This window comes from Vespula pensylvanica, chromosome 9 (genome assembly GCF_014466175.1).
Source record: "Vespula pensylvanica isolate Volc-1 chromosome 9, ASM1446617v1, whole genome shotgun sequence".
Taxonomy (NCBI): Eukaryota; Metazoa; Arthropoda; class Insecta; order Hymenoptera; family Vespidae; genus Vespula; species Vespula pensylvanica.
The window spans coordinates 7044100-7057287 of NC_057693.1; the positions used below are offsets into that span (position 1 = coordinate 7044100).

The 13188-nt window shown below is 27.8% G+C and overlaps 6 protein-coding genes across 11 annotated transcripts in view; 4 read left to right on the plus strand and 2 right to left on the minus strand.

Annotated features, from left to right (window-relative positions):
* Window positions 1-2745, plus strand: part of LOC122632049 (tyrosine-protein phosphatase non-receptor type 4) — a 27475-nt gene extending 24730 nt beyond the window's left edge. Inside the window, exon 17 of the mRNA XM_043818453.1 lies at window positions 2608-2745. Within this exon, the coding sequence (XP_043674388.1) occupies window positions 2608-2662 (55 nt within the window). The 3' untranslated portion in view covers window positions 2663-2745. The remainder of the gene's footprint in view (window positions 1-2607) is intronic.
* Window positions 1-3390, minus strand: part of LOC122632059 — a 5541-nt gene extending 2151 nt beyond the window's left edge. Inside the window, exons 1-3 of one of the 3 annotated variants that reach the window (XM_043818472.1) lie at window positions 3136-3377; window positions 747-1420; window positions 163-444 (exon numbers count right to left, since the gene is read on the minus strand). In XM_043818472.1, coding sequence (XP_043674407.1) covers window positions 163-375 — 213 coding nt within the window. In that variant the 5' untranslated portion in view covers window positions 376-444; window positions 747-1420; window positions 3136-3377. Of the gene's footprint in view, window positions 1-162; window positions 1421-3135 lie in introns of those variants that run through there. The other 2 variants (XM_043818475.1, XM_043818474.1) reach the window with 2 other exon arrangements.
* The window catches only part of LOC122632051 (sperm-associated antigen 6-like), an 8473-nt gene extending 4486 nt beyond the window's left edge, over window positions 1-3987 (plus strand). The window contains exons 9-10 of the mRNA XM_043818456.1: window positions 2441-2586; window positions 3733-3987. Coding sequence (XP_043674391.1) covers window positions 2441-2586; window positions 3733-3880 — 294 coding nt within the window. The 3' untranslated portion in view covers window positions 3881-3987. The remainder of the gene's footprint in view (window positions 1-2440; window positions 2587-3732) is intronic.
* A 146-nt stretch (window positions 3988-4133) lies between these two features.
* Window positions 4134-6675, plus strand: LOC122632052 (U3 small nucleolar RNA-associated protein 18 homolog). The gene is made up of 8 exons (XM_043818457.1): window positions 4134-4264; window positions 4415-4573; window positions 4817-5038; window positions 5126-5297; window positions 5383-5568; window positions 5638-5829; window positions 5913-6081; window positions 6157-6675. Exons 2-8 carry the CDS (start codon window positions 4467-4469, stop codon window positions 6618-6620), a joined length of 1512 nt encoding a protein of 503 aa, XP_043674392.1. The 5' UTR covers window positions 4134-4264; window positions 4415-4466; the 3' UTR covers window positions 6621-6675.
* A 1100-nt stretch (window positions 6676-7775) lies between these two features.
* On the minus strand, window positions 7776-10140 carry LOC122632055 (deformed epidermal autoregulatory factor 1). Of its 2 annotated transcripts, none has more exons than XM_043818461.1 (4): window positions 9874-10140; window positions 9087-9578; window positions 8531-8992; window positions 7776-8407 (listed from the first exon to the last, which is right to left on the minus strand). In XM_043818461.1, exons 1-4 carry the CDS (start codon window positions 10138-10140, stop codon window positions 8207-8209), a joined length of 1422 nt encoding a protein of 473 aa, XP_043674396.1. In that variant the 3' UTR covers window positions 7776-8206. The 2 variants fall into 2 exon arrangements, with proteins under 2 accessions (XP_043674396.1, XP_043674397.1); XM_043818462.1 differs by having other exon boundaries at window positions 8526-8992.
* A 93-nt stretch (window positions 10141-10233) lies between these two features.
* Window positions 10234-13167, plus strand: LOC122632057. Of its 3 annotated transcripts, none has more exons than XM_043818469.1 (8): window positions 10234-10330; window positions 10660-10866; window positions 10931-11259; window positions 11506-11758; window positions 11881-12035; window positions 12118-12358; window positions 12509-12641; window positions 12900-13166. In XM_043818469.1, the coding sequence occupies exons 2-8, from the start codon at window positions 10839-10841 to the stop codon at window positions 13003-13005; spliced, it is 1245 nt and encodes a 414-aa protein (XP_043674404.1). In that variant the 5' UTR covers window positions 10234-10330; window positions 10660-10838; the 3' UTR covers window positions 13006-13166. The 3 variants fall into 3 exon arrangements, with proteins under 3 accessions (XP_043674404.1, XP_043674403.1, XP_043674405.1); XM_043818468.1 differs by lacking the exon at window positions 10234-10330 and adding an exon at window positions 10400-10535; XM_043818470.1 differs by lacking the exon at window positions 10234-10330 and having other exon boundaries at window positions 10772-10866; window positions 10909-11259; window positions 12900-13167.
* Window positions 13168-13188: the final 21 nt, after the last annotated feature.

Sequence of the window (13188 nt, forward strand, 5' to 3'; positions counted from 1 at the left end):
AGAATGTTGTAATGATGCTGAAAGATATGTGATGATAATGTTTAAAAGATACTAAATTATAAAAATATTTTGCAAAATTATCAATAAAATTAAATAAATAATTCATTCATCTGCTTCATCATTAGGTTTTATGCTAGCATAACTATTCATGTTTCTATTCACCTTTAGCATCTTTAGAAAACTGCCTATTACCAATATAGTTTTTCTATGCCTTCTGAAGATCCCAGCATAAAGCTCTTCGCGTACATCCCTTCTATCACTAACATCAGAATCAATACTTGAAACTGAAACGACAGAAGGTTTTGCAGAAACAGGTTGATGATAATTATGTGTTTCACCCGTATTGAGAATAACACAATCTGGATTGTCTTTCATGTTGATTAACAATGATATTACTGCTTACAAAGTTATACACTTTTATCACCTTCCTTGTTAAAATATTCTCTAAAAAGTAGCACTTTTAATAAACACTCATATTCATTTGATTATAACAAAAGCTATAATGTGGTTTTGCTATTTTCATAACAAATAACTTTGACAATTTCAATTTACAATTATTTTGTTCATATAATGATAAAATTGAAAATCTTTTTAAATGTTAATTTGTATATTATGAATTTTAACATTCAACAATAGATTAGTTTTATATGCAAACAAATTAAACAAAGATATTTCATAGAGTTTATGAATAAACTACTGGTGTATTCTAATATTTTTATACTGTAATTAGCAATCAATTAACTTACAAATGCTGTGTGTATACGTATGTATGTATATATATGTGTATATAGTATATGATATATGTATATATATATGTACATACAACACAATTATACACGTATATGTACGTATATGTATACTTTAATAACCCGGAGATGTATCTTTTTTCCCTGTTCTACGTAAACTGATCTTGTAGGATACGTTTATGTGTTTATATAGAAACTTCTGTTTAAATTCAAATGGTACGTCATTTGCTACAAGATTTTAATATCTTTCGTAAATTTGAAAGACGTTACGCGACTGTTGCAAATATAAGGCAATTGTCTCGTTGTCCGTGCTTTGTGTACCAATGGATCTTGGTGTTTTATAAAATATAATCTAAATATCTCTTGGGGTGATTCAGTCACTGTACTCTATCAATTCGATATATGTACATCTTAACGATTTATCCGTCACTTGAATTTTTCTTCAACCATACACACGACGCACTTGATCAAAACTGATATTCGTTGTTTTTTTTTTTCATAATGTTGACGATAAATTTATGATAAATGTAACTATAATATAAAATGATATTTATATAATAGCAGCGTTTTTATACACTCTTATAACTTTGTATTATCTTCCCACGGCTCACCATTCCTTTCATAAATATCCTCTAACGTTGAAGTTGTAACTTTTTTTTTTATCAAATCTTTCTCTGTAAAGTCAACAAACAAGATGTGATTAATGAAAAATTGCAAATAACGCAAATTTCAATTGCTTGTGTATAAATACGAAAAAAGAATTTTGTTTTCAAATATAAGTAATATTTATTTTCTAAATAAGACGTAATACTTGTCCGACGTATACATAATTTTTTGTCATATTTTTATTTTTTTTTCCAATTTTAAGCTTAATAATTATTTATTGAGTATTATGTTTTCTTCATAATTTCATGTCATAATCAAATACAAAATTTGTTATTCAGAAATTTTATTTACATTTGTTTTTTTTTTTTAATTTTGATTTACGATAAACATAATAGAATACTTAATGAACTTTAATAATGATATCATTCTGACGTACACTTAAAAAAAAAAAAATGATTTCTCAGAATTTTATTTTGTATTACATCAGCATCTTTACAATTTACAAAGCATAAGACTATTCGATAAAGCGATAAGATCCGTCTCGTAACCGCGTATGATATATGACTGGTAAGCTCATTAAATGTACCCCGTGAATCGAGAAATAAATGTATTTTTAATAGTTTCGGATACAGTTTTCTTATTCATCCAAAAATACTTTTTATTTTTATAAAATATTTCAATATATCATGCTGATTTCATTTAATTATTATTCATACTTTATATTCGTATTTTATTTTTTTTCCATTAAAGGTTCAAAAATTTCAGTTGTTAATTCTACAAATTTTGTGTATTATTTTAAAAATATAACTTATGCAATTTTGCATTTCATGTTACGTTTAAACTAATCATTTCTGGCCAGACCAAAAATTTTATTTGCAAGTTTTATGTAATTATGTGATCGCGACTTTTTACCCACGTTAACATATATATGTAACATATATAATAATAATAAATCGTGCAGCAATGAAAAATTTGTTTATTTCATAATACATTTATAATTTTTTGTATTTTATATAATGTATTTATTGTAATCATGAAGTGTTATGACTCAGTTACAAAAAATATAATTTTTGAAATATTTATCTTAGATATTGCCACACGACGTGAGAGCGAGACGACTATTTGCTACATCAGGTGCATTGAAAAAAGTGCAAGAAATACAAGCTGAACCAGGCACAATACTTATGGAGTACATAATGCAAATCAACTGTTGCTTCCCTGAAGAAATTATAAGGTCATTTTTCACATTTTATACATACACACACACACACACATACACACACGCGCAATCTATTTTGTTAATTTATTAAACTATTTATATCTTCACACAACTATTATAATAATTAAGATCTTTTGAATAGAAGAAATCATTGAATCGAAATTAAAACCAGTAACTATTATATTACTGTAATAGTTGATAAAAATTTGTTATTGCTTTATATGCAATTCTATTATTACATTTTTTTTTCTTTTTCTGCAAAGAATCAATTATGAATTCACATAAATAGTGAAAGGTAATAAAATAAAAAAGATCTAAAGAATGTAAAGGTGTCAATCAAAATTCCAAATGTATAATCAAATCAATTTACTTGATTCATACTCTTATGTTTAATTATATTACGTCAATTTCATTTTCGTCAACTATAACTTTCTCTATTATATATTTTGTATGTTACAATATTCGAATAGACAAATTAAACACTTATACAGTGAATTGTAACCAAAAACACTAGTTGCTTTTTAACATAACCCTGTTAAAATGTATTTTCGATTATGTACTCACCGAATTAGATGCGAGAATTTCCTCGTACCTAACAGAAAATTGAATCCTGTTAAAGTCGTTTCCACTGCCAGTTCGTATAAATAACTATCTAGTTCTGTCTTTTTAGTTTTGTGTGTATCTTAATTTAAGTCAAGTTGCTAATGTACGAAGTATCCGCCATATTGTCACACAGCTGATCTTATTGAAAAAGTTTAATCTGAGCTGCAGTGGATCAATAATTTTATGGCCCTCAAATATTTTGCATTACAATTATAGTAAATAGTAGTTATATTTTATCATGTATCATTTTCCACATTCTTATTAATATTTCAACATAAATGCACCTGTTTTGTTTGATCTTTCTTTTGTGCAAAAGCAATGATTGACCGCATTAACAGTCGATAAAGAAGATAGTATAATTAAATGTACAATATTCAATACATTTTTATAAGTAATTATAGAATAATTTATTAATTTTTTTAGTTTAATTGTCAAATGTTAATTTAATACATTTGTATTATAGATAAATATAATAATATAAGTAATTAACATTCGGAATAATTGAAAACATAATAATATCTATAAAAATTACAATTTATTGTTTCTTTTTTTTTTCAGATATTATTCTCCAGGATATCCAGAAACATTATTAGAAGCAGTAGAACAATATCAGCCAAAATGTCCTTCCATATTATCATTGGACCAGAAAACATTGGACTATTCTGATTCTACCTTTTCTATCCCAATGTACGACGAACAAGGTTAAAGTTAAGAAAATATTACTCATATGCGGAAACATTCATATTTGGAAAATATTTTTATAATTTGTAATTCAAAATACTAAATCGGAAATATTTAAATATACAACAAAAATATAAATACTTGTACGAGTGATAAAAAGTATAACATAAATATTACTAAAAAATTCTACTACTTAAAATAAATAAATATATATTTCATACATTAATTCTTTTCTTTATTTTTCTCTATTTTTATTCTAATAATGCAATCATCTAAACATTTGATTCACGTATTTATTAAAGAAAATTTATAATCAAAGGAACATTAGAGACATCTGTGAATACTGTGAAAATTAAATATCGACTGTGTCGTTCACAAAAGTTTTACTACTTTAACCTCAAATTTTAAGGTAAGGATCAATAAATATTATATCTTTCATATTAAAATATATTATATATTATGATGATTTAACACATGTGATTAACATGATTTGATACTTTTTGATTAACAGAATTATTCTGCCAATAAATATAATAATAACAAAATATTTTTATTTTAGGAAGGAAATAAAGTGCATCTGTTAATTGAATTCAATATCAAATATTCCCAATATGAATACTAATGTTATAATAAAAGGTCCTATAAAGCGCAGTAAGAAATTTAATATGTTTCAAAAGAAAAGAAAAATAAATTCATATGATCCTACAGAAGAAGCTAGGTAAATCTAATGATATTTTATTTGTTATATAAAGTAATTGTTATATCAAATAATTTTTCAGCTAATGAATATTAGCTATGAATTTATATTATTCAGCTACGAATGTATGATTTATTTTATATAAAAGTGTAATGATATAATTATAAACAAAAAACTTTAGATACATTAATAAATATTTAAAAAAGTAGATTTAATTCAAATATATTATATATATTTTTTTATAATTATAATATTGATTTATAGATTAGAAAAGATAGTTTTTGGAGATGCAAGTGATGTTATAAATAATTTACCAGATGAAAATCATATTGAAGAAACAAATGAGAGCAAGATTGCAAGCACATGTAATAAAGATAATGTGGAAGCTGATGAAGATATACTTTCTGAAAATTCTGATATAGATACAAATGAACAAATAAAGAAAAAAAAAGTAGTCTGGGTAGATGAAGATGATGGACATTATACGTGAGTGTATAAAATATTTTTAAAATGTGTCAATTACCATTTTGTTATTTATATGCATTAATTAAATTTATTTTGAAATAAACAAAGCGTAGAAACAGCGTTAAATATTCAAAATCGCAAATTACCCAGCAAAAGGCCAGAGAAGTTTTATACAGAATTCTTAGAAAATAAGTACAAACATCTTGTAGGTACTCCAAAATGGGCAGAAATTGATAGAACACAAGAAAATTTTGATGATACAGATTATGAAATCCTGAAGGTATTTTAATATGATTATATTACTGAAATTAAAATAAAGTTATTTAATATATTATATTTAAATAAATAAATATTTTCAATTATAGCATAGCTCTCACTTAGAAGCGCCACGAATGAAGAGCTTACCAAAAGGAACTATTGATATTAAAGCATTGAAATCAATAAATCAGCAGACATTTAATGAAGGTCCTGTAATATCAAGTTTAGAATTCCATCCAACCTCTACATTAGCTCTTATTGCTGGTTCATCTGGTATTTTATCTCTTTTTCAGGTTAGTAAAACTATTTTTTTTTGTTTAAATTGTTGACATATATAAAAGGAAATTTTGTAATGCGTACAGATTGATGGTATAGAGAACAATAAATTATACAGTATGCAATATAAGAAATTTCCTATAAGTAGAGCAAAATTTCTTAAAGAAGGAACAGAAATTCTACTAGGATCTCAATTTTACTCATATTGCCATTCTTATAATTTGATTAGTGGAAGAACTTATAAAATACCATTACCACATGGTATTACTAATATGAAGGTTTGCAAGCTTATTTGAATTATATTAATGATACTCTTTTACATATTTTCATTTGAATAACTTTTCAAAATTATGTTATTTAGAAATATGAAGTATCACCTGATGGTCGATTGATAGCATTGTGTGGAAGAGCAGGTGAAATTTATCTGTTAACAAGTTCTTCTAAAGAACTTATTGGCACTTTGAATATGAATACAAAATGTCGAACAGTTTCATTTACCCCTGACAATAAAACACTCATAACGCACGGAGGTAAGTTATAAACATTTTAATTATCTTCAAAGTAAAATTATATAATTCTATATTTTTTTTATCATATATTTGAAGATGGCAATGAAATGTATGTTTGGGATATAAAAAGTCGAACGTGTATACATCGTGCAGTGGATGATGGATGTTTGTCTTGTTTAGTTACTGCAATATCTCCAAATGGTCAATTTTTAGCTACTGGTAGTAGGGAAGGAGTAGTTAATTTGTATGATATAAATACAGTACTAAAAGAAAAAATTCCAATGCCTCTTAAAGCAATTTTCAATCTTGTTACTTCAATTACTGGATTAAAGTTCAACCCTACATCAGAGATATTAGCTATGGCTTCTGATAAAAAGGCAAATGCTTTTAAAATGTTACATTTGCCATCATTTAATGTATTTTCAAATTTTCCCACATTTCAAACAACAATGTCAATGCCCTCTGCTATTGATTTTTCTCCTAGCAGTGGTTACTTAGGTATATCAAATAGGTCACATAAAGCGTTTTTATACAGATTGAAACATTATGGAAATTATTAAGCACTTCTTTTGTAAAAATGTTCTAAATATATAATCGATATAAACTTTACAAAGATATTTCGTAAATTAAATTTTTATAAACATTCACATCTTATCATCTATACTTTGTATTTGCTAATCCTGTACATACCATTGCTATATGTATTTTTTTTTAACCTAATTATGTATTATAAATACATTTCCAAATATACGATGGGTAATCGTAAATTGTTAATTTTACATATACAAACAAGAGTATGTACAAAATGTAATTTAAACTTAGATTCTTTTATCACTATATATAAACAATGATACGAAATTTTTTATCCTCTTTTCTTTTTTTTTTTTTTGAAATGTAAAAAAGTAATGTGCGCGAATTTTTTAAATATAATGTAAATATATGTTTAAATTATATGTTTATCAATTCTATTCTCAGTACATAAAAAAATATATAAAGATAATAAAAAAGATGATAGAGGATGGTACTTTATTCTATACTCTTCCTATTCATGAATTTTTAAGACAAAAAGAAATAATTCTTGGTAATCCTAAATGCAACTTAAAGATACTGTTATAGCTATTCACAATACATTGCTTATGAAAAACAGATGTACACATTAGTGCTTTTTTCAGGGGAAAAAAAAAACAATGTTTAAGTTTAAGTTATAAATAATATTTGTTTTTAGAAATCTCAAGAATATTATAAGCTGTTATACATGTTTATCAATAATCAGAATAAAGAAAATGATGGGTTTATATCAGACTTAAAAAAATAACTTAATCATTATTGCCTCATTAAATCATACTTAAATTATATTCAAAATAAATGGTGTATTTGTACAATGCCAATCAATTTAGATTAAAACAATCTAGAAAATGGATAATGAAATATAATATACTTGATATTTGTACTAAAATTCTATATGAAAATATCACTTTCATAAAAAAGCTTATAATTAAAAAAGGTTTCTATTCCTATAAAACTATATTATAAACAAAGGTATGATATGACACTATATTGGGTTGCTCAGAAAAATTGTAAATGGTTTTCAATACAATTGTTTAAATTTTTCAGTATTAATATTTGCGAAAATTAAAAAATGTTGTTGTTATATTTCCATAAAAAATCAATATGAAATATCTGAATAACCCAATACTCAAATAATCTTACAGAAGTTTAAAGATTACCTCTCCTTTGGTCATTTTTCATTTTAACGTTCCTTCCAAATATACAGTTTTAAGAATGTAGCATTATACTTATTATAGTAACTAACATATATACAACGAACTTTCCTTCTTGAAGGGATCGAGTTTTCCACACGTGACATGTACTATCAAAACATTTATACAGATATACATTATGTTAATGCATGAGTGTGGTCTTCAAAAACAACTTGCTTTTATACATGTTCATTGATAGTCTTTAAATAGTTGGACTTTAACTTATGTAAAAAATAGCCACTATAATATATACAAAATTTTATAGGCTTCCATTAGCCAGGAATCTTCATATCTCAAGTCTTCATCTCTTTTTTTAATTGTGAAGTTTCTATAGTAGACTGTTCTTTTTCTACATTCCTTTGGTGAATGGGTGTAAGAAACACTAGCTATTGGTCCCCTGTAGTTGTGGCAAGAGCACTAGTATCTGTACTACTGCTTTCTACTATAAGCATAACTGTTTCAGCGGCACCTCGCACACATTCTACTTGATGACCAGCCCAGTCTTTACGTTGACAAAATGTAGAACAGTACGGCGTACGTCTGCATAAAGAACACTCAGCAAATGCTTCTCGATTGCAATTGGCACACTAAAAACAGAAAGTTTTTATTTAAAAAAAAAAGAGAAAAAGAAAAAAAAATAAATTATCATACATGCGAGCAAAAAATATTTTATATGCAATACACAAAAGCACAAACACACTTAACGTTACTTTTTTATTATGTGTATCAGATGCAGGCTGCAGACCAACAGTTTCAATAACATCTCCTCTGCCACCCAATTGTGCAACTAATGCTTGTTCTCTTCTTTGTTGTCTATTGATCTCTTTTGCTTCATCTACCGTACGTTTAAATTCATAAGCTAACTTTAACATTTTATTGGATATTTCATCCAATTTTTTAAAAATATCTTCACTCTGTCCATTCTCTGTTTGATGCACGCCCTGCACTACAGAATCCTGATCTTGAGATTGTTGTACCACTAAACCATCTGTAGATACAAATTGTGGCCAAACTTCTTTATCAGGAACAACTACTTCATTGTCGCTTTCATCATTGTTACTACCATCCCTTGAATTTTCACTTTTATGTTTTCGAGATGGAGTTTCACCATCAGAGGTATCCCTGGCTCTTCTTCGACGTTTATATGGTGTAAATAATCGTACAGGACCTGTCTGCAAGCAGGTTTTGTAGTGAATGATTAATATTAAACTTACAAACCAGATATTAACAGGAGAGCCAAAACAAAAAATAAATTAAATTACTCACTGCACTGTCATCATCACAACAGGCAGCACAGGTGCATGATGTCGCATGTGGCTTTAAAATTTGTTCATCTATAAGTGTTTGTAAACTTCTACCACCAAATCTGATGCTCCTTTTCCAATCTTTACTCGATGCTCTTCCACAAAATGCCTCAAATTCACTTGGTGTATACCAGTCTGGTCCTAATTTAATGCACCGTCCTCTACCTCCTGATCCAAATCTACTTTTATGCAATTCTGCATTTGTATTCTTACATCTAACAGGCAAGACTGCTAAATTAGCAGATTCTGACCAACTGCATATTGGTTGCGAATTAGCTGCAGATACATGTATTTGTTCAGATTCAGCCTCATCCGTACTATTTTGAATAACTATATGAGTTGCCTTCAATTCTCCATTCCACCTTAACGGATCTGCATCTTTGTCATGACGTGGTTCACAGATGAAACCATTGTCAACGCATAGCATTTGCTTAAATTGTCCAGAACCTGGTAGCTACAAAAGGAGAATTACTGTATTATCATTAAAATAACATAAATTGATTAATTTAACCGATGAAATACAGTTTTGTTTTTAAACATACTTCTATTATTTATGTATTATACATAAATTATAAGATTCAATGACGAAAATAACCGTGTAACATATAGAACACATATATATAATATATGTATATCATTTACATAAGAACTTGCTTAAATTTTCAAATATTTCGTTAATCGTTAATTTACAAATGACCTTAGAATTGATCGAGCATGTGATGAATAAATCTTTCGTTTTTTTTATATACCTGCAATTGCTCTGAGGTGATGACGTTGAAGGTCGTCCCATTGGTAGAGTTTGCCACACCGATGATAGAACCAACAGGCAAAGAAACCGGTACACCAACTCCAGGAACACCCGGAACACCCGGTACAGAAGTGACGCTCGCCGTGACGGCCACAGGATGCGCCTCGTGTTCGGTCGTTAGGGCGGACGCTTCCTCGGTTTCGCTCGTCAACGGTTCGGACATGTCCGGTAGCACGGCGACACTTTCCGATGTTTGGCTCTCCTCCATTTCGGCTGTTCTCGCCTCGCGCACGTAATGGCATCAGCGCGCACGCTCCTAATAGCGCCACGCAAAACGCTTTTATGAAGCCGAGCAAGCGCTTCTCTCTCTTACTCTATCGCCATTCTTACGAATTTATGTCTCTTCACAAAAGGATGTTTTTTCTTTTTGCATATTTTTACTCGAAAGGATAATTTTGGTGAGATAAAGAATCTCTTATGTTTTTTATCTGTTGTTTTTTTGAATCTTTCTAACATCTCAAAGAAAGAATAAGTCGAATATGTATTATTATACAGCGACATCTTTATTCATTTCACGCGGCGGTAAAATCGAATTTGCAATGACAATTTAAGGTTATATTTAATTGTACGAATATAGAATTTATTAGAAAAAAAGAATATAAGGTTCGTAGATATTTGTTGAATGAATAAAACAATAATAATTCATTTTATTCGATAATGTTTTATCCCATAGTGAATGATACAATGATATTATAAATCTTTCACATTTTCGTCAATATAATTTCAGAGTGCGCAAATCTTAAAACACACATTTTGGATTACCATTCATTACGATATATTATTAATACATATAATGTAAAAATACATTATACATATGGTACAGTATTTCAGTATCAGTTTCGAAAAGTGACAATGAAAAGACTTTTTATTAATTATTGCGAATAGAAGAATGAACCGCAAAAGATCATGAAAAAGCAATCTATTGAAGAAAAAAGTTATTATTTATATTTCTTATATTTTTAATATAAATTCTTAGTAAATGTCACATTTTTTTATAGCATCTGCAAATAATGCAGCAAATTCGAAATTATACGAAAATGAAAGATCGAACGAAGTATCAAATGATTCTCAACTCGTAGAACAATCGTCGATAGTGACGATACAAAAACCTTTAGTTTTGATGAAGTTAGAAATGATTAAGCCAAGCATGGAAGGTGCATCGTCAACGAACTCGGAGAAAATTTTTTCGTATATCGAAGAAAATACACCGACTGATTTGCCTTTTCTAGATAATTCAAACAATGAATCGATGCAGGACGTAACCAATATCGAAGGAAAGATTATTAACGGTTCAAAATTTACTTTTTCTGCAAAGCAAACGAAGGAGGTATAAATATAAAAAAATACATTAAAAGATTTCACTCTCTCTCTCTCTCTCTCTCTCTCTCTCTATCTCTCTCTCTATCTTTTTCTTTCTCCCATTTATATTAAACATACGAGTTTTTTTTTTAGTAAAACACATAACGACGATTTATTCAATTTATTATATATCAATCATATTGAGATTAAGTATTTATAACGCGCATTATATATGTATGTAATTATTTGATTAATTTTTTGTATCGCTTCAAAGATGTCAATGAAACTTACAATTAGTTGTGACGCTACAACAACGCAAGCTGCAACCCCTTACTCTTCGTCCATGTCAACCATGGCATCTGTACCAACAAAAGATAATTTACAAATATCCACTACTCCTTTATCTTCTATAGGATCTATTTCTAAAAGCGAGATTCTAACAATCACTACGGATTATAATAATCGTTCGCCCGATGTACGCAGTATACTTGTAGATGTAGTCGATCAACACGATCCATCGTTGATATGTAAGTTTCGTTTTCATATTAATAAAATGTAGTGTAATACAGATTGTAAGAGATTCATTTATTATAAAAACAAATAAAAAATTAAACGTATTATAATAATTACCTCTTTCTTTCCTGTTAAGTTAATCGAGATTTACAATTGTCGATCGAAGAAACGTTCAATTTACCACGAAGTATATCATCCATAAGAAATAATTTCGCTAATCGAGCAAGACAATCTCGTCGAATCTGGAGATTCGGAAAATATCTGTGTTGTATTACATCGACAGACGAAGAGGTTGCAATGTTTTATTTCTTCTACATTTTAATCGATTTTCTCGTAGTTGCCTCTTCGTATTTTTAATCAATTTGGCTAACAGATAGATACGCTTCAACATTTGAGAGGGGCTCCACCTACATATTCATCGATATATGTTAGCCCAGGAACATTACGTCAAGGATCGGCTATTACACGAACAAATTTACACAATACTAGAAGATTTATTTTTCCAGTTACGAATCAATCGTCTTTTGTAGCACCTACTCCTCCACCAAGTTATGCTCAAGTTCAGGGTATTCAACTTAGCCCATATTTTACGGAACAAAATCTTTCTGTTTCACGTAAATATCTTATTAACATAAAATTTATTAAAATCTTATTCTTTCGTAACAAATAAGAATATTTTATTTAAATCTTACTGTGATAATATGAAATTAAAAAATTTTTATCTAACTAAAGTATTTTTTATTTTCTTTTCATCTATTCTTCAGCAAGTGCTAATTCTTGGTCTCCAAGACCCATAACTACTATTTGTACACGATGCTTAGCCCTTGTCATTACTCTAACAGAAGTTCGTCGATCGAGTGTCACACATTTAAGTGCATTTCTTCTTTGTCTTTGTGGGTTAGTAAATGAAAACAAAAAGTGTTATTAACCCTTCAATAATTTTTTAGTATTTATATATTAATTCATTTATTAACGACAGAGATAGTACTTTAGATAAAATCTTTTTTTTTGTTACATAAATATATAAAGATTTATGGAAACAACATGTATAACTTTGCATAATCTTAATATTCGTTTATATAAATTATTTTTAGAATCTAATTTTTTTCTTAAAATTAATTATTAATGATTTATCGATATTGATGTTAACAATAGATGCTGGCCTTGTTGTATGATCCCATATTGGTTGAATTCTTGTAAAAGTACCGATCATTATTGTCCTATTTGTCACACGTATCTTGGAACTTACACACCTTGGTAATTTAAACATATTCCTACAAAATTCTTATTACAAATATTCTCTAGATATTTTTTTATTAATAAGTTCGTGCATAAACGTTAAAAAATTATAAAAATATATCTAGAAATAAATTGCATTTAATTATACAATGAAACATAAAGTACACGATGTTCGATGATATTAAAATTATTAAATAATTTGTAA